Source organism: Nerophis ophidion, linkage group LG06 (assembly GCF_033978795.1).
Source record: "Nerophis ophidion isolate RoL-2023_Sa linkage group LG06, RoL_Noph_v1.0, whole genome shotgun sequence".
Taxonomy (NCBI): Eukaryota; Metazoa; Chordata; class Actinopteri; order Syngnathiformes; family Syngnathidae; genus Nerophis; species Nerophis ophidion.
This window is the reverse complement of record NC_084616.1, coordinates 59,820,581-59,844,857: the sequence shown is the minus strand read 5'-3', so window position 1 is coordinate 59,844,857 and position 24,277 is coordinate 59,820,581. Positions and strand designations below refer to the sequence as shown.

The following is a 24,277-nucleotide window of genomic DNA, read 5'->3' as shown; positions in this document are numbered from 1 at the left end:
TCCCTTACATACGTCAGAGATTGTGTTGCTAGATGTCATCAGAGAAACACACAGCAGAGCTATAAAAACAAGTAACTTAGAATCATGAGATAAAATGTGGACTTGGCAACACTTGACAAGAGAATTATCCAAAAGGAGACACACATTAGTGCACTCCACAAAGTATATGCAATACAATATTCCAATTACATTATTTTTTCAAAACACTCTAGTTGTTTAGAGCGGTGTTTTTCAACCTTTTCTGAGCCACGGCACATTTTTTTAATTGAAAACATCTCGAGGCACACCACCAGCAGAAAACTTAAAAAAACGAAATAGCTGATATTGACAGTAAAAATACGTTCTCGCAATTGTTGGATATTATTTTAAACCATAACCAAGCATGCATCACGATAGCTCTTGTCTCAAAGTAAGTGTACTGTCAAGACCTGTCACATCTCGCCCTGACTTATTTGGAGTTTTTTGGTGTTTTCCTGTATGTAGCGATTTAATTCTTGTCTTGCGCTCCTATTTTGCTGTTGATTGTCATGTCATGTACGGATGTACTTTGTGGACGCCGTCTGCAGCTCCACACCCTGTAAGGCTTTGCTGTTGTCCAGCATTCTATTTTTGTTTACTTTGCAGCCAGTTCAGTTTTAGCTTTATTTATTATAGCCATCCCTAAGCTTCAATGCCTTTTCTTAGCGTCACTCGCCTTTTGTTTATTTTTGGTTTAAGCATTAGATACCTTTTTACCTGCATGCTGCCTCCCGCTGTTGCCTCCATATTGTGATCATGACAAACCAAGTTCCCGACATCTACAAAGCAATTAGCTACCTGCTGCCACCTACTGATATGGAAGAGTATTACACGGATACTCTGCTGTGCTCTAGACAGCACAGACACTCAACAACGGAAGATTTGTGGATTATAATTATTGGTTAGATTGTAGCTGAGCTAGGCACCAGCGCCCCCCGCGACCCCAAAGGGAATAAGCTGTATGGAAGGGTTTGCAATTTTTTTTTTTTTTAACCCAATTGAGTGAAATTAAATAATCTCCCACGGTACACCAGACAATATCTCACCGCGGCACAGTGGTTGAAAAACACTGGTTTAGAGTACATGCTATTGTAGTGACGTTCAAACAGTATTTATTATCTAAGAGTATTGGTTTTACTTATAAAAGGCAATTTACATGGTGGCATATTTTATAAAATTGTTTTGGAATGGCCAGATATGGATGACTTAATGGATGTCATTTATTCAGGTCATTGTATTTTCAGGGCATTTGGTCTGTCACAACTAGACTATTCAGTTTGTCAACAATGTTTTGTTCAATTGGTCTCAGAGAGGATTGTTTAAAACAATATTTTTTTAGACAAACTAAACAGTGCAGTTGTGATAAATGTAATGCGCAGATTTAAACAATAACAATTAATTTCAAGGGCAGAGGCTGCTTTGAGATACAAGAGTTGTGAAGTGAATTATCTTTATATAGCACCTTTTTTCTAGTGACTCAAAGAGCTTTGTATTTAGAAACCCATGATCTACATCAGGGGTCACCAACGCGGTGCCCGTGGGCAACAGGTCGCCCGTAAGGACCAAATGAGTCGCCCGCTGGCCTGTTCTAAAAATAGCTCAAATAGCAGCACTTACCAGTGAGCTGCCTCTATTTTTCAAATGTTATTTATTTACCTGCAAGCTGGTCTCGCTTTGCTTGACATTTTTGATTCTAAGAGAGACAAACTCAAATAGAATTTGAAAATCCAAGAAAATATTTTAAAGACTTATTAGGCTTCACTTGTTTGAATAAAATCATTTCTTCATTTTTTTTACTTTGCTTCTTATAACTTTCAGAATGACAATTTTAGAGAAAAAATACAACCTTAATAATAATTTTAGGATTTTTAAACACATAACTTTTTACCTTTTAAATTATTTCCTCTTCTTTCCTGACAATTTAAATTAATGTTCAAGTAAATTTATGTTTTTTATTTTAAAGAATAATAAATACATTTCAATTTAATTCCTCTTTTTTAGCTTCTGTTTTTTCGACAAAGAATATTTGTGAAATATTTCTTCAAACTTATCATGATTAAAATTCAAAAAAATTATTCTGGCAAATCTAGAAAATCTGTAGAATCAAATTTAAATCTTATTTCGAAGTCTTTTGAATTTATTTTCAAATTGTTGTTCTGGAAAATCTAGAAGAAATAATGATTTGTCTTTGTTAGAAATATAGCTTGGTCCAATTTGTCATATATTCTAACAAAGTGCAGATTGGATTTTAACCTATTTAAAACATGTCATCAACATTTTAAAATTAATCTTAATCAGGAAAAATTACTAATGATAATCCATAAATTATTTTTTTAATTTTTTAAAAACATTCAAATTAGCTAGTTTTTCTCTTCTTTTTTTTGGTTGAATTTTGAATTTTAAAGAGTCAAAATTGAAGATAAACTGTTTCAAAATTAAATTTTCATTTTTTGTGTGTTTTCTCCTCTTTTAAACCGTTCAAATAAGTGTTTTTTTCATCATTTATTCTCTTCAAAAAACCTTCTGTAAAAGGGCAAAAAATTTATGACGGAATGAAAGACAGAAAGACCCATTTTATATATATATATATATATATATATATATATATATATATATATATATATATATATATATATATATATATATATATATATATATATTTATTAAAGGTAAATTGAGCAAATTGACTATTTCTGGCAGTATATTTAAGTGTGTATCAAACTGGTAGCCTTTTGCATTAAACAGTACCCAAGAAGTAGCTTTTGGTTTCGAAAAGGTTGGTGACCCCTGATCTACATTGATGCTACATGTACACCAGTGTGGATGGAACTGGGAGCAAGGTGGGTGTCTTGCCCAAGGACAACAAAGAAGTGGAATGAACCATGCTCAAAGTTCCTCTACTTGTCACTGTGTTATGCATTTTGGCTGCAGGAAGATGCTCAACAATATAAAAACAGACTTAATGTACCAACACACCAAGCTGCATTCATGACAAACACAATATGCAACCACAATACGTGAACACACATCTTCTCCGATTGTTTTTGTCCATATTTTTATACACACAAAAATGTAACCTTAAAATAAACATTTGCTAGTAGGACATTGGCCAAAACAACTACTCATAGACGTCGATCCAAGCCATAAGTCAAATGATAATCAAGTAAAAATGTGCCAAGGGAAAGCGGACACTATAAATATTCAGCGCCTGGGCTGGAGTGGACACAACCTACAACTGGCATTCTGTCAACTGCAAAAACACACATGTACATGCTTACTGTGTCAATGTAAAGTATGAGCATAAACAAATCACAAATTTGACACTAAAACTCACACAAATGACAGAAAGCATGCAATATGGAGAGAAAAGACATATCATGACAGATGATAGCAATGATTCTGGAAATTGTGATGACAATGAGTGATTGTTTGCAGAAAAGGTATGACACATGTACTGCCTTCAGGGAACCTTCATTTCCGGGGGTCCAGGTTTTTGTCAATATGGCATAGTTAACATGTGAAGAGTTTAGTCGCAAAAACAGTATCTCCATTTTTATGTATTGATTAAAACTTTTGAGGCGCTTTTCATGGAACAGCCATTCGGCTGATGTGAGTTGCAATTGAACCGTTTCCAAAAACTACAAATCATAGTCTCAAATTCACATCCATCCATCCATCCATCCATTTCCTACCACTTGTCCCTTTCGGGGTCGCGGTGGGTGCTGGAGCCTATCTCAGCTGCATTCGGGCGGTAGGCGGGGTACACCCTGGACAAGTCACCACCTCATCACAAGGCAAACACAGATAGACAGACAACATTCACACTCACATTCACACACTAAGGCCAGTTTAGTGTTGCCAATCAACCGATCCCCAGGTGCATGTCTTTGGAGGTGGGAGGAAGCCGGAGTACCCGGAGGGAACCCACGCAGTCACGGTGAGAACATGCAAAGCTCACACAGAAATATCCCGAGCCCAGGATCGAACCCAGGACCTTCGTATTGTGAGGTGCATGCACTAACCCCTAACGCACCATGCTGCCCCTTCAAATGGACATTTATTACAAAAAATAAATTGACAAACTTTGCAGCAAAACAGATCATTCCAAACAGCCTTTGTTTGTAAAAACAGACCAATCTTATATGATGCTAGTGTGGCCCTACAAGTACGTAAGAGGAATGCTTATTCCATCCATTTTCTACTACTTGTCCCTCTCGGGAATTGCGGGGGTGGCTGGAGCCTATCCCAGCTGCATTCTGGAAGGCGGGCTACATTCCATCACAAATTAACTTATCTATTCCAAACAGACATCATATATACATTTCTGGGAGATCCCTGGACAGGGGTGTCCAGGTTTTAGATTGACCGCTGCATTATCATCTTTACATTGACAGCTGAATCATAAGACAACAACAGCAGAGTGAACATAAAATTGAGTTTGTCATTCGGGAGAATAGTGGCTACACACGTATCTTGTACATTACGTACAATAGACAGGATTTTTCCCACTGGAGTGTGTCAACCTTTCTTGCTCACGGACCGCTCAAATTTATCCGGACAGCATCTCTTTTTTGAGCCCAGTCGGCAAGGGCACCACACAGTCACTGATTTCATCAAAGTTACTCATTGTTGATGCTTTAATTAAAGGCCTACTGAAATGAGATTTTCTTATTTAAATGGGGATAGCAGGTCCATTCTATGTGTCTTACTTGATCATTTCGCGATATTGCCATATTTTTGCTGAAAGGATTTAGTAGAGAACATCCACGATAAAGTTCGCAACTTTCGGTGCTAAGAGAAAGGCCCTGCCTCTACCGGAAGTCGCAGACGATGACGTCACAAGTGTGGGGGCTCCTCACATATTCACATTGATTTTAATGGGAGTCTCCAACAAAAAGTGCTATTCGGATCAACAATTTCCCCATTAATTTGAGCGAGGATGACAGATTCGTGTTTGAGGATATTGATAGCGACGGATTAGAAAAAAAAAAAAATGTAATTGCATTGGGACGGATTCTGATGTTTTTGAACACATTCACTAGGATAATTCTGGGAAATCCCTTATCTTTCTATTGTGTTGCTAGTGTTTTAGTGGGTTTGATAATACCTTATAAGTCGGAGGTGTGCCTCCACAGGTGTCTTGACGCCAATGTCTCAGGGGAGTTGACAGCAGCTATGGACGGCACAAGCTCAGCTCTTCTCCGGTAAGAAGCGACTTTTTAACCACAATTTTCTTACTGAAACCTGCCGGTTAACATGTAGTCGGGATCCATGTTCCCTTGACCGTGATCTGATCCATAGTAAAGTTTTACCTCCAGGAATTTTAAACAAGGAATCACCGTGTGTTTGTGTGGCTAAAGGCTAAAGCTTCCCAACTCCATCTTTCTACTTTGACTTCTCCAATATGAATTGAACAAATTGCAAGAAGATTCATTAACACAGATCTCCAAAATACTGTGTAATTATGCCGTTAAAGCAGACGACTTTTAGCTGTGTGTGTGTGCAGCGCTCATACTTCCTAAAAACCCGTGAGGTCTTGCGTACACGTCATCATTACACGATGTTTTCAAGAAGAAACTCCCGGGAAATTTAAAATTGCAATTTAGTAAACTAAAAAGGCCGTATTGGCATGTGTTACAATGTTAATATTTCATCATTGATATATAAACTATCAGACTGCGTGGTGGGTAGTAGTGGGTTTCAGTAGGCCTTTAAGTTACAATCCCGGCAAAACAGACACAAAGTGAGCAAACATGGCCTTTGATGCTGGATGACGTCATCAAATTTCAATGAATTGATTGATTGGCCTGATGGATTTTAACTGTTTATGCGACAAAAGACAGAAAGCAGGGCGCTTGCTGTTTCTGAGGTAACAGAATATTTTACAAGATAAGCTGCTTTTACAGAAAATATGATTTTACCTCCTGGTAGAGAATTGTGGTACTCATAGCTCAAAATTGGGGGAATTACGTCTACCGATTTTTGCTCCTTAACTCTTCATGTTATACATGGGGAAGTTTGAAAGTGGCTTAGAGGTCATGGCACAAGAGAGAGACACACACCACAATGTGCTTTGTTAGTGCTGAGTAACAAGTACACTCAGTGTCTACTCACCCAGGTCTGGAATCATTTATGCACATAAAAAAAGCAATAGGACATTTAGTTGAAAGATTAAAAACGAGACAATTACTGTACATAATTCCCAGTTGGCATTTCCTAAATTGGATATCATCAGGCTAAAATACAAGAGCAAGAAGGAGAAGGAGAAGGAGTTTCAAGGGCCGGGAGGAAGTGATTGAGACAGTTTATATTGCGGATCGCTCCTTTATAAATAAAGCACTTAGGAATGAATCAAGAACATAAAACGAACCAGTAACTTGGAAATACACAACAGCCTGAGGACACCCAGGAGGAGTTCATACATAGTGTCTGGGACTATTAGAAACTCACCTCTCAAGATCATTAATTATCTTCTCTTTACAAGATCGGTCCACCTCAGCGTCCTTCAGTGCCCCCATCAGCCTTTCCACCTCGGCTTGCGACTTCCCAGATTCCTCTCTGTAGCGAGCCACTTCCTGTTCTAGAAGCCTCAGGCGATCTGGAATGTCTGGACACTTCCGCAATGTGTCCTCTGTGTCATGGGCCTTGTGGAGAAGGTGAGTGGTTTCATCAGGTGCGGTGACAGATCAGTACTAAAGCATATATCCTGTGGCCTATTTTGGACATCCTCTACAAGGCTTTAGGAATTTAAAGTTAAAGTTAAATTACCAATGATTGTCACACACACTCTTGGAGTGGCAAAATTATTCTCTGCATTTGACCCATCACCCTTGATCACCCCCTGGGAGGTGAGGGGAGCAGTGGGCAGCAGCCCAATTCCAACCCTTGATGCTGAGTGGCGAGCAGGGAGGTAATGGGTCCCATTTTTTTTTTATAGTCTTTGGTATGACTCGGCCGGGGTTTGAACTCTCAACCTACCGATCTCAGGGCGGACACTCTAACCGCTAGGCCACTGAGTAGTTACAGACCTCGGCAAAGCATCCATGAGCCTTAACTGTCCCTCGCCAATACGGGATTTTACGGAAAAGCTATGTAACATATCAGCTGGGAGAATACTGGGAATAAATACTGTATACACCATGGGTGGCAAACTCTGGCCCCCGGTGTAATTTCACATGGCCCGCTGTAACACCGCATTCACCGCTAACACTCTTACTTGCCAACCCTTTCGATTTTCCCGGGAGACTCCCAAAGTTCAGTGCCCCTCCCAAATTTCATCCCGGACAACAATATTTGGGGTGGGCTTTAAAGGCACTGCCTTTGGCGTTCTCTACAACCTGTCTCCACGTCCGCTTTTCCTCTATACAAACAGCATGCCGGCCCAGTCACATTATATATGCGGCTTTTACACACACACACAAGTGAATGCAAGACATACTTGGTCAACAGCCATACAGGTCACGCTGAGGGCGGCCGTATAAAATCTTTAACACTGTTACAAATATGCGCCACACTGTGAACCCACACCAAACAAGAATGACACATTTCGGGAGAACATCCGCACCGTAACACAACATAAACACAACAGAACAAATACCCAGGACGCCTTGCAGCACTAACTCTTTCGGGACGCTACAATATACACCCCCCGCTATCACCAAACCCTGTCCACCTCAACCCCACCGCCAAAAAGAGGCATTCAATTTGTATTTAAATTTTATTTGATATGCCATTGATATTTTTAAATTATTATTATTATTTGAAACTCGATTTTGCATGTCACTATAAAGTTATATAAGCCTTGCTTGTTCAATATTCAATGCAAAACTTGTTCGGGTCCCTATTAAAAGGTTAATTTGTTCAACATCGGCCCGCGGCTTTGTCTGGTTTTACATTTTGGCCCACTCTGTATTTGAGTTTTACACCCCTGGTATACAGGAACAATCATAGACTGTCTTGATTTTGTGGGGAGTGCTCAGAGAGTATGGGGTATCGGACTGTCTTATTGTGGCGGTCCGCTCCCTGTACGATCAGTGCCAGAGCTTGGTCCGCATTGCCGGCAGTAAGTCGAACACATTTCCAGTGAGAGTTGGACTCCGCCAAGGCTGTCCTTTGTCACCGATTCTGTTCAAAACTTTTATGGACAGAATTTCTAGGCGCAGTCAAGGCGTTGAGGGGTTCCGGTTTGGTGACCGCAGGATTAGGTCCCTGCTTTTTGCAGATGATGTGGTCCTGATGGCTTCATCTGACCGGGATCTTCAGCTCTTACTGGATCGGTTTGCAGCCGAGTGTGAAGCGACCGGAATGAGAATCAGCACCTCCAAGTCCGAGTCCATGGTTCTCGCCCGGAAAAGGGTGGAATGCCATCTCCGGGTTGGGGAGGAGACACTGCCCCAAGTGGAGGAGTTCAAGTACCTAGGAGTCTTGTTCACGAGTGAGGGAAGAGTGGATCGTGAGATCGACAGGCGGATCGGTGCGGCGTCTTCAGTAATGCGGACGCTGTACCGATCCGTTGTGGTGAAGAAGGAGCTGAGCCGGAAGGCAAAGCTCTCGATTTACCGGTCGATCTACGTTCCCATCCTCACCTATGGTCATGAGCTTTGGGTCATGACCGAAAGGATAAGATCACAGGTACAAGCGGCCGAAATGAGTTTCCTCCGCCGGGTGGCGGGGCTCTCCCTTAGAGATAGGGTGAGAAGCTCTGCCATCCGGGAGGAACTCAAAGTAAAGCCGCTGCTCCTTCACATTGAGAGGAGCCAGATGAGGTGGTTCGGGCATCTGGTCAGGATGCCACCCGAACGCCTCCCGAGGGAGGCGTTTAGGGCACGTCCAACCGGTAGGAGGCCACGGGGAAGACCCAGGACACGTTGGGAAGACTATGTCTCCCGGCTGGCCTGGGAACGCCTCGGGATCCCCCGGGAAGAGCTAGACGAAGTGGCTGGGGAAAGGGAAGTCTGGGTTTCCCTGCTTAGGTTGTTGCCCCCGCGACCCGACCTCGGATAAGCGGAAGAAGATGGATGGATGGATGGATTGATTTTGTGATTCATACTATCAGAAAGACTTGTTTAGGTGTGCAGTAGACAAAGAGAGTCATTGAAAAATACAATCTATAGAAGACTAAAATAGTTGGTGAAATTTTTTAGCCTTTTGGTATGCAGGGACACAATTTAGCTACTTAAAATTTGAATTAAACATAATTTCTGCTGTTAGATGATAGCTTTCAAGGCAGAAGGGATTACTACCTAATACTAAGACTAACTAAAACTCGGGCAGATCAAATTCTGTTGAAGTTTTGCTAAAAGAAAATTCTCAGCAGTCAAACACACTTTATTAAAACCATGAGAGGGTGTGTCTAAACTTTTGACTGGCACTGTATATGAAGAGCTAAACTGTAGAAACAAAAAGGTGACAAAATAACACTATGGTACTTACTGTGGAGCTGTCGCTTATGGCTGGAAGTACATCGATTTTGGCCGGAACCTTCACAAAAGGAAAGAAGATGAAGAGATGATTATTTGGTTAAAAGGTTGATTACTCTGACAAGTCCTATGGTCACACAATCACCACCACACACCACACAAAACAACATCACTTCTGTTTTGACTTTTTAGATTTAAGCAGAATTACTTCCCTCATCAGCATCTGTGCACATTCTATGTTGGTTGATTTCCTGTGATTTGTCTTTATTGGTTACCTATTTGGGTTGTATTTCATATAAAGTTTGGGTCCAGTAATGTTTCTCTTGGTTGGCTGTGATGTTATTACACCATTAAATGTTTTTCTTTTTTTGACGCAAATGCTTTCTGACAATAAATCCTACAAATTTCACACCGTAGAATAATCATTTTAAAAATGCTCCTTTCTATTAGTCTTTCCTGCGCGTGTGTCTATTGAAATAAATATGTAAAATACTCAAACCAAATTTTCCAAAATAGAAAAATGTGATCAGGTTATTATGGTACTATTAACTTTCTGAGAAAATTCATAATCATCCACACTTAAAAATTTGAAAGCTATAAAATATTATACAATAAAATTTTTATTTTACTTTGTTTAATTATTTTTCAAAAATATCACGAGAGATTTTTGGTTTGGCGCCTGAATTGGATGAGATATTTGAGCTTTTAGGAAAGTAAAAAATACATGAATGAATGTAGGATAAAATGGAGGATTTGTATGTCTTATTTGGCTTTGGGGTGTTGTCTATTAACTGCCGGTTTAAAGGCCTACTGAAATGAGATTTTCTTATTTTAACGGGGATAGAGGTCCATTCTATGTGTCATACTTGATCATTTTGCGATATTGCAATATTTTTGCTGAAAGGATTTAGTAGAGAACATCCACGATAAAGTTCTCAACTTTTAGTGTTGATAAAAAAAAGCCCTGCCTCTACCGGAAGTAGCAGACGATGACGTCACAAGGATGAGGGCTCCTCACGTCCTCACATTGTTTATAATGGGAGCCTCCAGCAGCAACAGCTTATCGGGTTGAGAAAACGACAATTTCCCCATTAATTTGAGCGAGGATGAAAGATTCGTGAATGATATTGATAGCGAAGGACTAGAAAAAAAAAAAAAAAAGAAAAGGCGATTGCATTGGGATGGTTTCAGATGTTTTTAGACAGATTTACTAGGATAATTCTGGGAAATCCCTTATCTTTCTATTGTGTTGCTATGTTTTAGTGAGATTAAATAGTACCTGATAGTCGGAGGAGTGTGTCCACGGGTGTCTTGAGACCAGTGTATGAGGGAAGTCACGGCAGATACAAGGACGGCACAAACTCCACAGATCTCCGGTAAGAGGCGACTTTTTACCACAATTTTCTCACCGAAACCTGCCGGTTGACAAGTGGTCGGAAACCATGTTCGCTTGACCACTCTGATCCATAGTAAAGCCTCACATCCGGGAATTTTAAACAAGGAAACACCGTGTGTTTGTGTGGGTAAAAGCTAAAGCTTCCCAACTCCATCTTTCAACTTTGACTTCTCCATTATTAATTAAACAAATTGCAAAAGATTCAGCAACACAGATGTCCAGAATACTGTTTAATTGCGCGATGAAAAGAGACGACTTTTAGGCGCGAGTGGTGCTGCGCTAATATTTCCTGACAGTCCGTGACGTCACGCGCATGCGTCATCATTCCGCGACTTTTTCAACCCAAAAACTCTGCAGGAAATTTAAAATTGCAATTTAGTAAACTAAAAAGGCCGTATTGGCATGTGTTGCGATGTTAATATTTCATCATTTATATATAAACTATCAGACAGCGTGGTGGGTAGTAGTGGGTTTCAACCCTCATAGGAAAAAATATGCATTGCTAGTAACACAACACAATGGCCAAAAAAGCAACAAATTACTGAAAGGACAAAAAAAGTCAGCCTATGTACCCTGAGGGTTAATAACTATCAAACTCCTGTATTTCACTACCTGTTCTCCTTGCAAATTACTACCATTTACAACCAACAAAAATTCCAGTAATGCAGGAGAAGCACACGTCTTTGATTTAGCCCGTGAAAAAATACAAGTGGAGGGGATTTAAAGTACAAATGAAGCAAATCAATACAAAATATAAATATGTTCAAGCTGTCTGTCTGAATGGAAAGCTAAAAGACATGATAATGCAATATTGGCTGGGCTGACTTGTATGTTGACAGCGGGGCAGGCAAAAATGTGCAGTATATTCAACCGTATCATTCTGAGGTTTACATAGTTTTTAGTCGCATAGGCTAAATATACTGCGCTGCTGCTGAAAAAAACTTATATTACGAGCGTGACTTACCATACGACCACACATAAATAAAATACTTAAGTTGTCTTCTAGAAACTGGCAGCACATAAAAGGGTGAGAAAGTGAGTTGTATACTTACACTACTATTTATACCCCTTCTTTCATTTCAAACAGGCCTCCACATAGCTTCAATTGAAATGGTATAGTACAAAAGTAATTTTTACTTACTTATTCTTGTCACAAAATCCCATACACGAGAGAGGATCAAAATATCTTTGCCTTAAGTATTATTAATGGTAAATGGGGTATACTTCTATAGCGCTTTTCTACCTTCAAGGTACTCAAAGCACTGTTTCCACATTCACCCATTCACACACACATTCACACACTGATGGCGCTAACCATGATCCATCAGGAGCAAGGGTGAAGTGTCTTGCCCAAGGACACAACGGACGTGACGAGGTTGGTAGAGGGTGGGGAATGAACCAGGAACCCTCAGGTTCCACCCTCCCAACTGCACCACGCTGTCCCCGTGTTCCTATGTATATTCATTTTTAAGTAGTCTATACAATAATTATTGGTTTTTAATAATACATGAAGATAATTAAAGTACAACATTTCATTGGCTAGATAAATTACGTGCATGCAACCAAATAAGCCTTTCCTGAAATCCGCGTATTGCTTGTCTCTTTGAAAATCATGTTTAATGACACAAGAATTATTTTAATCTGACGCCAGCTAGTAGAGGTTTATGGAAAGTGGACGCTGTGAATTATGCTGTGATACTGTAAACAAGACTGAGTCAGATAGCCGAACCTCTGCAGTGATGTACCAAGTGTTGCAGATGCTTAAACAAAATGCTCTTCGACTGCTTGTAGAATTGATTAACGTGGACAAGTTGAAAAACTTATTCGGGTGTTACCATTTAGTGGTCAATTGTACGGAATATGTACTGAACTGTGCAATCTACTAATAAAAGTATCAATCAATCAATCAATTGTTAAATCATTTTGTTTGTTAGCTTAACAAACCAAACTTTTTCTTTAAAGGGAAACATTAACACAATTTCAGAAGGGTTAAAACCAATAAAAGTCAGTTCCCATTGGCTTATTTTATTTTTAAAAGTTTTTTAAAAAATGTTACCCATCCCGGAATATAAAAAAAAAGGCTTTAAAGTGCCTGATTTTCGCTATCTGCGAAGCCACCGTCCATTTTCCTGTGACGTCATCCAGTGATGCTAATACAAACAACACGGCGGTTACCACAGCAAGATATAGCGACATTAGCTCGGATTCTGACTCGGATTTCAGCGGCTTAAGCGATTCAACAGATTATGCATGTATTGAAACAGATGGTTGGAGTATGGAGGCAGATAGCGAAAACAAAATTGAAGAAAAAACTGAAGCTATTGAGCAAATAACTATTGACGCCATTTGGCCATGTCTGCCTTAGCATCGCCGGTAAAATGTGCAGACCAAACGATCGGGACTTTCGCATTGACACTGAAGCAACTTAAATCCGTCGATTGGTAAGTGTTTGTTTGGCATTAAATGTGGGTGGAGGGAAACGCCGGACGAAAATACAGCTACAAATGTACATACAGCTAGCCTAAATAACATGTTAGCATCAATTATCTGGCAGTCATCCCGCGACCTAATATGTCTGATTAGCACATAAATCAATAACATCAACAAAACTCACCTTTGTGACTTCGTTGACTTTATCGTTGGAAATGCATCTGCTTTGAGTGTCGCAGGGTATCCATTCATCTGTGTGCCATGTCTGTCGTAGCATCGCGGTTAAAATGTGCGGACCAAACGAGGGACTTTCGCATCCCTTGACACTGGAACAACTTAAATCCGTTGATTGGTAAGTGTTTGTTTGGCATTAAATGTGGATGGAGGGAAAGGCTGGATGCAAATATAGCTACAAATGAGGCATAACGATGCAATATGTACATACAGCTAGCCTAAATAGCATGTTAGCATCGATTAGCATGCCGTGCTAATCGATGCACATTCTACGTAAATCAACTTGAATCCGTCCCTGATTGTGTTGTTACACCCTCCGACAACACACCGACGAGGCATGATGTCTCCAAGGTAACGGAAAACAGTCGAAAAAACTGAAAATAACAGAGCTGATTTGACTTGATGTGTGTAATGTGTTTGAGAAAATGGCGTTGACTACCTAGGTGACGTCACGTTTTGACGTCATCGCTCAGAGAGCAAATAATAGAAAGGCGTTTAATCCGCTAAAATTCACCCATTTAGATTTTGGAAATCGGTTAAAAAAACATATTTTTTTTTCTGCAACATCAAGGTATATATTGACGCTTACATAGGTCTGGTGATAATGTTCCCCTTTTTGAGTGATTGATTGATTGATTGAAACTTTTATTAGTAGATTGCACAGTTCAGTACATATTCCGTACAATTGACCACTAAATGGTAACACCGGAATACGTTTTTCAACTTGTTTAAGTTGGGGTCCACGTTAATCAATTCATGGTACAAATATATACTATCATTATAATACAGTCATCACACAAGTTAATCATCATAGTATGTACATTGAATTATTTACATTTACAATCCGGGGGGTGTGATGAGGATGATTTAAATGATACAATTGTTATGACTGAAGGAACGTGAGCCATTTTTTGGTCAACCAGTAAAAGAACAATGAGGACAATTCTAGTCTAGAATAGAAACACTTAAGATACACGTAATGACACCATTGTCTTTACTCAACATTCCACCAACACTTTGTCCTGCTGGTAGGAAGTCATTCTATTTACGCACTGTATATGTAAATAGAATGGTCACAGTAGTGGTCCGAGTCTCAGAGGGCAAAAGTATTTCGCCCCTCCTACTTTTACAATCATACTGTTCCTGTTTGGCCAAAATATATTGTGCTCACCAAATTAAGTGTAAGCAGCAGAGCAAAAAACACACAGAAACAGTCGTTGAAGAATTTGTAAGTTTACATAACAAGTCTGGCGGCTGCTGAGGACAATAAATAATCTAATTATGGCCACACTTCTGTCAAGTGTGTAAATCTCCTGGCTATAAAGAGTTATCGAGCAGCTGGCCCTTTTTTGTGGCGCTATTCTCAACAAGATATCACTTTACAGGAATGAGATGTGTATGCTTTTTTATGCCTATATAAGAAAACATTATCATAAATCCTGTCACTGTGGCAAGAGAAAAAGTGTATTTTGAGGCGCTTGCTGGGCAGCAAAATAAGGGTGCATTAGTTTTTTTCTTTTACATTAATCCAATTCACTAATTTTACCTCCTTATCTCTACTAATGTATGGATTAATTTTGAGGCTATAACCAATTTAAAACAAAGTTCAATTCCAAAACGCGATTTTTATTTTGGGGCTTCACGGTGGGAGAGGGGTTAGTGCATGGGTGTCAAACTCTGGACCATGGGCCAAATTTGGCCCGCCGTTTAATTTCATTTGGCCCTTGAGACAATATCAAATTGATATTAGAACTGGCCCGCCGGTAACACCACATTCACCGCTAATACTTGCCAACCCTCCCGGTTTTCCCAGGAGACTCCCTAAGTTTAGTGCCCTTCCCGAAAATCTCCCTGGGCAACCATTCTACCGATTTCCACCCAGGCAACAATATTGGGAGCGTGCCTTAAAGGCACTGCCATTAGCATCCTCTACAACATGTCGTCACGTCCTCTTTTCCTCCATATAAACAGCGTGCTGGCCAAGTCACATAATATATGCGGCTTTCACAAACACATACTTGGTCAACAGCCATACAGATTACACTGAGGGTGGCCGTATAAAAAAACTTTAACATTGTTACAAATATGCGCCACACTGTGAACCCACACCAAACAAGAATGACAAAACACATTTCGGGAGAACACCCGCACCGTAACACAACATAAACACAACAGAACAAATACCCAGAAACCCTTGCTGCACTAACTCTTCCGGAACGCTACAATATAAACCCCCTGCTACTACCAAACCCCGCCCACCTCATTTTTATTTTATTTTTGAATTTATTAGCCTGTGGAAAAAGTTAATGTTGATATTTTACCTCAGAAGGCTGCAAATAGAAAAGAGGAATTATTTTTTTTAATTAAATGTTATTTAATATACCACTGATGTTTTTTGAAAGTTGATTTTGCACCATTACGTTATACAAGCTCTGCCTGTTCCATGAGAGGAAGCCCAAAAACCCGGAGGGAACCCACGCAGTCACGGGGAGAACATGCAAACTCCACACAGAAAGATCCCGAACCCCGGGATTGAACCCAGGATTACTCAGGACCTTCGTATTGTGAGGCAGATGCACTAACCCCTGTACCACTGTGCTGCCCTATTTAAGCCTTGCTTGTTCAATATTTATTGCAAAACTTGTTTGGGTCCCTATTAAAAGGTTAATTTGTTCAACCTTGGCCCGCGGCTTTGTTCAGTTTTAAATTTTGGCCCACTCTGTATTTGAATTTGACACCCCTAGGTTAGTGCATCTGCCTCACAATACGAAGGTCCTGATTAGTCAGGGTTCAATCCCGGGCTCAGGATCTTTCTGTGTGGAGTTTGCATGTCCTCCCCGTGAATGCGTGGGTTCCCTCTGGGTACTCCGGCTTCCTCCCACTTCCAAAGACATGCACCTGGGGATAGGTTGATTGGCAACACTAAATTGGCCCTAGTGTGTGAATGTGAGTGTGAATGTTGTCTGTCTATCTGTGTTGGCCCTGCGATGAGGTGGCGACTTGTCCAGGGTGTACCCCGCGCTCCGCCCGATTGTAGCTGAGATAGGCACCAGCGCCCCCCCGCCACCCCAAAGGGAATAAGCGGTAGAACATGGATGGATGGATGGATTTTTATTTATCACGATTGAAATCATTTAAAAACTTAAATTATTATTATTTTTATTTTTTTTATCACGGTGGGAGAGGGGTTAGTGCGTCTGCCTCACAATTCGAAGGTCCTGCAGTCCTGGGTTCAAATCCAGGCTCGGGATCTTTCTGTGTGGAGTTTGCATGTTCTCCCCATGAATGCGTGGGTTCCCTCCGGGTACTCCGGCTTACTCCCACCTCCAAAGACATGCACCTGGGGATAGGTTGATTGGCAACACTAAATTGGCCCTAGTGTGTGAATGTGAGTGTGAAAGTTGTCTGTCTATCTGTGTTGGCCCTGCGATGAGGTGGCGACTTGTCCAGGGTGTACCCCGCCTTCCGCCCGATTGCAGCTGAGATAGGCGCCAGCGCCCCCCGCGACCCCGAAAGGGAATAAGCGGTAGAAAATGGATGGATGGATGGAAGAATCCATTTTTTAAGACATTTTTAGGCCATCTTCATGCTTATTCACTGAGCGTACAGGTCATATGTCAGCAACACAAAGGAGGTTTAGAAAAAACTGTTTTGAAAAGGTTTGATTATAATTACTATCGTAATCAACACATTGCGAGAATTGGTTTGAACCAAGAATATGATTGTTGAATGGAGAATCAATTCTGAATGAAATTGTAATCCCAAGAATTGTAATAAATCGGAAGGTGCCCAAAGATTTGCAGTTCTAAAATATGTTCATAGCAGAGGTACTACAGTGGTTCTCAACCTTTTTTCAGTGATGTACCCCCTATGAATTGTTTTTTTTAATTCAAGAACCCCCTACCAGGGGTGTCGAACTCATATACAGAGTGGGCCAAAATTTAAAACTGAACAAAGCCTCGGGCCAAGGTTGAACAAGTTAACCTTTTAATAGGGACCCAAACAAGTTTTGCATTGAATATTGAACAAGCAAGGCTTATATAACTTTATAGTGACATGCAAAATCATCGAGTTTCAAATAATGATCATGAAAAAATATCAATGGCATATCAAATAAAATTTCAATAAACATTGAATGCCTCTTTTCTACTTGCAGCCTTCTGAGTTAAATATCAACATTTTCCACCGGCTAATAATACATTTGAAAATAAAATAATAATGAATGATTCAAACATTCAAGCTTTGAAGTAGCAAGAGAAAGTGCATGAATAAAATGTTAAATATTTCCCAGTTTGCTACACTGATTTGCTTTAACACTGAATGTGGAAGAAGCAGCGCTTATATAACTTAATGGTGCAAAACCAACGTTCAAATAACAAACAAAAGAACATTAATGGTATATGAAATAAAATAAAATAAAAAATGTAATGCCTGTTTTCTTTTTGCAGCCTTCTAAAGTAAATATCAACATTAACTTTTTCTACAGGCTAATAAATTTGAAAATAAAATAATGCCGTGGTAGCAGGGGATGTATATTGTAGCGTCCTGGAAGAGTTAGTGCTGCAAAGGGTTCTGTGTATTTGTTCTGTCGTGTTTATGTTGTGTTACGGTGCAGATGTTCTCCCGAAATGTGTTTGTCATTCTTGTTTGGTGTGGGTTCACAGTGTGACGCACATTTGTAACAGTGTTAAAGTTGTTTATACGGCCACCCTTAGTGTGACTTGTAGGGCTGTTGACCAAGTATGCCTTGCATTCACTTACGTGTGCTTACAAGCCGCTTACATTATGTGACTGGGTCGGCACGCTGTTTGTATGGAGGAAAAGCGGACGTGACGCCCCCAATATTGTTGTCCGAGTGGAAAGCGAGAGAAATTCCGGAGAATGGTTGTCCCGGGAGATTTTCAGGAAGGGCACTAAACTTCGGGAGTCTCCCGGGAAAATCGGGAGGGTTGGGTGTATGAGTATTAGCGGTGAATGCGGTGTTATAGCGGCACCACCGCTGTATAGTACCGGCGGGCCAGCTCTAATGTTAATATGACATTGCCTCATGGGCCAAATGAAATTACACGGCGGGACAAATTTGGCCCGCGGGCCAGAGTTTGACACCAATGCCCTTATCAGAGTGAAGCATTTTTGGTTGGAAAAAAAAGAGATAAAGAAGTAAAATACAGCAAAATATCTTCAGTTTCTGATTTATTAAATTGTGTAACATTGCAAAATATTGCTCATTTGTAGTGGTCTTTCTTAAACTATTTGGAAAAAAAGATATGAAAACAACTAAAAACTTGTTGAAAAATAAACAAGTGATTCAATTATAGATAAAGATTTCTATCAATCAATCAATCAATGTTTACTTATATAGCCCTAAATCACTAGTGTCTCAAAGGGCTGCACAAACCACTACGACATCCTCGGTAGGCCCACATAAGGGCAAGGAAAACTCACACCCAGTGGGAAACCGGTGACGATAATGACCCAGTGGGACGTCGGTGACAATGATGACTATGAGAACATGATACTGTGATACTGATGATACTGATGACTATGAGAACATATGAGAACATGATACTGTGAAAGATCAATCCATAATGGATCCAACACAGTCGCGAGAGTCCAGTCCAAAGCGGATCCAACACAGCAGCGTGAGTCCCGTTCACAGCGGAGCCAGCAGGAAACCATCCCAAGCAGAGGCTGATCACCAGCACATAGAAGTAATCATCAACTTAAAAGTGCCCTCTTTAGGGATTGTAATAGAGATCCATCTGGATTCATGAACTTAATTCTAAACATTTCTTCACAAAAAAAAGGAAATCTTTAACATTAATATTTATGGAACATGTCCACAAAAAATCTAGCTCTCAACACTGAATATTGCATTTTTTCCCCCACAGTTTATGAACTTACATTTATTTTGTTGAAGTATTATTCAATAAATAAAGGATTTTTGAAATGTTATTTTTAGAATATTTAAGAAAAAAATCTCACGTACCCCTTGGCATACCTTCAAGTACCCCCACGGGTACGCGTACCCCCATTTGAGAACCACTGCTTTAAGACATAGTTGGGATCCATAGATGGTAAAAAGCTCCAATAGTCAAGCCGACAAATGAGATGTACCTTGGCTATTTTTTTTAGTACCAGTTCCTAATCGGGTCGGAACAGCTGTTCCTCTATACCAGGGGTTGGGAACCTTTTTGGCTGAAAGAGCCATGGAAGCCAAATATTTTAAAAGACCAACTGAAATGCGATTTTCTTATTTAAATTGGGATAGCAGGTCCATTCTATCTGTCATACTTGATCATGTCGCGATATTGCCATTTTTTTGCAGAAAGGATTTAGTAGAGAACATCGATGATAAAGTTCGCAACTTTTGGTCGCTAATAAAAAAGCCTTGCCTGTACCGGAAGTAGCAGACGATATGCGCGTGACGTCACGGGTTGTGGAGCTCCTCACATCCGAACATTGTTTACAATCATGGCCACAAGCAGCGAGAGCAATTCGGACCGAGAAAGCGACGATTACCCTATTAATTTGAGCGAGGATGAAAGATTTGTGGATGAGGATAGTGAGAGTGAAGGACTAGAAAAAAAATTAAAAATACAAAAATAAATACAAAAATAAAAATGGACAAGAGGGAAGTGGGAGTGATTCAGATAGGGAAGATGCTGTGAGAGGCGCCGTGGAAGCTATGGGGGCGGCAGGACCACTCGGCCAGGCCCAATCGCAACAAGGGATAGAGCCATACCGCTTTGAACCCTACGGTGACGGTCAGGAGTTGGATGTTCCAACAGGACAATGACCCCAAACACAGTTTAAAAATGGTAAAAGAATGGCTAAATCAGGCTACAATTAAGGTTTTATAATGGCCTTCCCAAAGTCCTGACTTAAACATGTGGACAATGCTGAAGAAACAAGTCCATGTCAGAAAACTACAAAATTTAGCTGAACTGCACCAATTTTGTGAAGAGGAGTGGTGAAAAATTCAACCAGAAGCTTGTGGATGGCTGCCAAAAGCACCTTTTTGCAGTGAAACTTGCTAAGGGTCATGTAACCAAATATTAACAATATTGTATGTTTACTTTTGACCCAGCATATTTGGTCACATTTTCAGTAGACCCATAATGAATTCATGAAAGAACCAAATTTGATGAAAGTTTTTGGTGACCAACAAGTATGTGTTCCAATCTCTATCACAAAAAAATAAAGAGTCGTAGAAATTATTGGAAACTCAAGACAGCCATGACATTATGTTTTTAAGAGTGTATATAAACTTTTGACCGCGACGGTAAATATAATACACTTCACATTGCATATGGGTATATTTTTTTAAAGTCTTGTCGGAATAACATGAGTCAAGGTAGCTTTTTTGTTTTTTATACACGCACATTTAATTTGCATAAGTCTGGATGTGTGTGGGTCTCCTCTGCTCTGACAGCAGCTGGGATTGCTGCGCATGAGGCTGTGAACCTGACCGCCTGGGAGTGCTTTGTGATGACGGAGGGACTCGCAGCAGCACCCGCTGCTCGTTGAGGACATTCACTGCACAGGGATATAAGTCTCCAAAACATCCGAAAAAAATGTCACTAAATTTCTCGCAAGTCACTTTCGAGGGAAAAAGGCGCTAAGAGGAGTAGGCAAGTCTTAAGATATAGCGAGAAAGGTGACAACGCTGATAACACCAGCAAAGTACATTAAAATAATATGTGAACCCATGAAAATATGGAAAAGCTGCTTATGGTGTGTTAGATGAAGAAACAGTTCGAAGGAGATACCGTAGAGGCCTTCTCTCCAAAGTAAATGCTGTACAATATTATTACATTATTTCATAAAACTCAACTCTGTAGTTGTTCGTAGTACATTATATTATATTGTTTTTCATACAATATGTCTATTCTAAAAGTTTGTTTTTCTTTTTAAAAAGCATGTTGCATGTTAAAATTGTAGTGTTTTGAGGGGACCAAGCGCGGATTGAAATCATTTCAATTCATTTTAATGGGCGACGTTATTTCGCAATACAGGTTTTTCAAGTTACAAACTGCGTCACAGAACAAAATTAAAATCAGATCCCAAAGTACCACTGTGCACAATGCGTTCCAATCACCATGTTTTATTGTATAGTGCTCAGCACAGTTTTCACAACTACTGTGCTCAAAATTTAACTCTTAAGTTCAAGTAATGTACATTTGGGGAGTACCGTGGATTAGTATAAGAACATTATTTAAATAACTCTCCAGTGAACATGTGTGAAAAAGTGCTAAGTCATATGTTTCAAAAGGTTAATGCTTGCTAAAATGTATTTATTTGAATGGTATACTGCAGTGCTTTTCAACCACTGTGCCGCGGCCCACTAGTTTGCCGTGAGATACAGTCTGGTGTGCCGTGGGAGATTATGTAATTTCACCTATTTGGGTTGAAAACCAGTAATTATAGTCTTCAAATGATGTGTTGTTGTTGAGTGTCGGTGCTGTCTAGAGCTCTTCCATATCAGTAGGTGGCAGCCAGTAGCAAGATGCTTCGTAGATGTCAGAAACAGCGGGAGGCAGAGTGCAGGTAAAAAGGTGTCTAATGCTTAAACCAAAAATAAACAAAAGGTGAGTGCCCCTAAGAAAATGCATTGAAGCTCAGGGAAGGCTATGCAGAACCCAACTAAAACTGAACCCGCTCCAAAGTAAACAAAAACAGAATGCTGGACGACAGCAAAGACTTACTGTGGAACAAAGATGGCGTCCAAAGTACATCCGAACATGACATGACAATCAACAATGTCCCCACAAAGAGGGATAAACACAACTGAAAGACATGAAACTGCTACAGGAAAATTGAAAAAAAAAGAGAAAAAGCCACCAAAGTAGGAGCACGAGACAAGAAGTAAAAGGAAAACAGCAAAACCTGCAATTAAGTCAGGGTTTGATGTGACAGGTGGTGACAGTACACCTACTTTGAGACAAGAGCTATATTCATGCATGCTTGGTAATGCTTTAAAGTAATATCCAACAATTGCAACAACGACTTTTTACCGTCAACTGAGTTTCGTTTTTTTAATAATTTCTGCTGGTGGTGTGCCTAAGCATTTTTTCAACACAGAAATTTTTCCATGGCTCAAAAAAGGTTGAAAAACACTGGTATACGGTATTAAAAATCGAACTTAATGTTTAGACTTTGGAACACTGGTACAGTGTGCCTGTTATGATGAAGATATAAGTAAAATACTGATGTGATATTGTGAATACATACTTACCTGATGTGTAATATCAATTGAGAACACTGCTTGTATGAACAAGCCCATCTTTTCACCCATTTGTTATATTAGTGTTGGGATATTTCAATTTAATATCTAAGTGACAAATGAACACATTATAAACGAAAAATGAAACAGCGCTGACATTGAGACTTTATAATGTTATCTCCCCCAACGTCTAAATTTCAATTTCAGTTTCAATTGTTCTGCCGGGTGCTGTTGAGCATACTAATCTGTTAAACACACACACGCACGTTCTCCCTTGTGAACCCCCCCCCCCCATACAAACCTCTACATTGGGCCTGAGGCCTTGGTTCGGGCTGGGGTTTGCAGGATGGCTGGGGACCAGTTTCTGAGGTTGAATGGCTGAGAGTTTGTCCTTTAATTCCTGGTTCTCTTTCCTCATTCGCTCTAGCTCCTCCAGCTGAACCCTGTCCACCCGCTCCTTCTGTTCTCGAAGGTTCTCAATCACTCGCTCCTGAGACAGTGAAGGGGGGGATTGAAAACCATGAGATTAAATCTGGTAAAGACCTTTAACGCTATCGTTTACTTACTGCACATGCTTATTTCTATTAATGATTCTATGTTATAGTTTGGCTCTCCAAGAGGCGGACGACTATCAGTTCTGTTTGACGGCTTGGTACCACCATTAATAAATGTTTCTAGCCAGCCACTTACCGAGGGTTCAAAAGTGTGCTTCGCAAAGGGCAGCCAAACTCATAAATACAACTCTTAAATAAGATCACTATAAATAATAGCAGGGACAGAGCTAGATCAGAGCCAGCCAGAGTAGAGAGACAGATTTATTGAAAATGGATAACACTATTGCAGATCACTTCCTTACAACTCCACACTGACTCCTGATAAACCAAGTTGGAATGTTTGTATCATAACTCTCCCTATTTTCTAATCACAGCAGCACGGCTTTGGGCATTGGCCTGAGTCCACGTCCACACTATGGGTGGGAGAGCATACAAGGTGTGTGTAGTAAGTGTGCATGGACCAAAGTGATTATCAAGGTGTTTATTCAGGTGTTTATTTAGGCACATAGCACTGCTCAGCAATGGGGCTTTACGATGTGGCATCGGCTCGTGATTGGCAGTTTGAAACCCCTGGGTAAATTGGACAAATACACCCTCTAACTAGACCTGGCAGAATACACATTGCATAACAGCCTTTGAAAGCGCAAGAGAGAGCAAAGAGATGTGGAAAAACCACATGGCTAATAGGTCCTGGGTGTTTTCCCTATATTGTGAACTATCTCAAAGATGTTTGGGGTTTCGGGACGGGGACCAAGATTCGATAATAAAATCTGCCACAATGAGGACAAAGTGCAGTGCAAAAATGAAACTTGAAACACACGAATGTCGGATAGAACACACACATGCAGTTTCACGAGTTCTGGGTTTGGTATGGGCACAATACCGCATGCAGAACGTTAAATAAAACCACATCACAGTGGGTCGCAACTAGCTCCAAATGCAGGTTTGTGACTAGCAACACACACACACTCACTCTTGTAGACACACAACCTTTGTTGAC

The 24,277-nt window shown here is 40.3% G+C and overlaps 1 protein-coding gene across 2 annotated transcripts in view; it reads right to left on the bottom strand.

Annotated features, from left to right (window-relative positions):
- The window catches only part of LOC133555033 (ELKS/Rab6-interacting/CAST family member 1), a 488,824-nt gene that overhangs the window by 327,499 nt on the left and 137,048 nt on the right, over positions 1 to 24,277 (bottom strand). For both annotated transcript variants that reach the window (XM_061904451.1, XM_061904452.1), the window contains exons 8-10: positions 23,025 to 23,213; positions 9,451 to 9,498; positions 6,469 to 6,662 (exon numbers count right to left, since the gene is read on the bottom strand). In XM_061904451.1, coding sequence (XP_061760435.1) covers positions 6,469 to 6,662; positions 9,451 to 9,498; positions 23,025 to 23,213 — 431 coding nt within the window. The remainder of the gene's footprint in view (positions 1 to 6,468; positions 6,663 to 9,450; positions 9,499 to 23,024; positions 23,214 to 24,277) is intronic.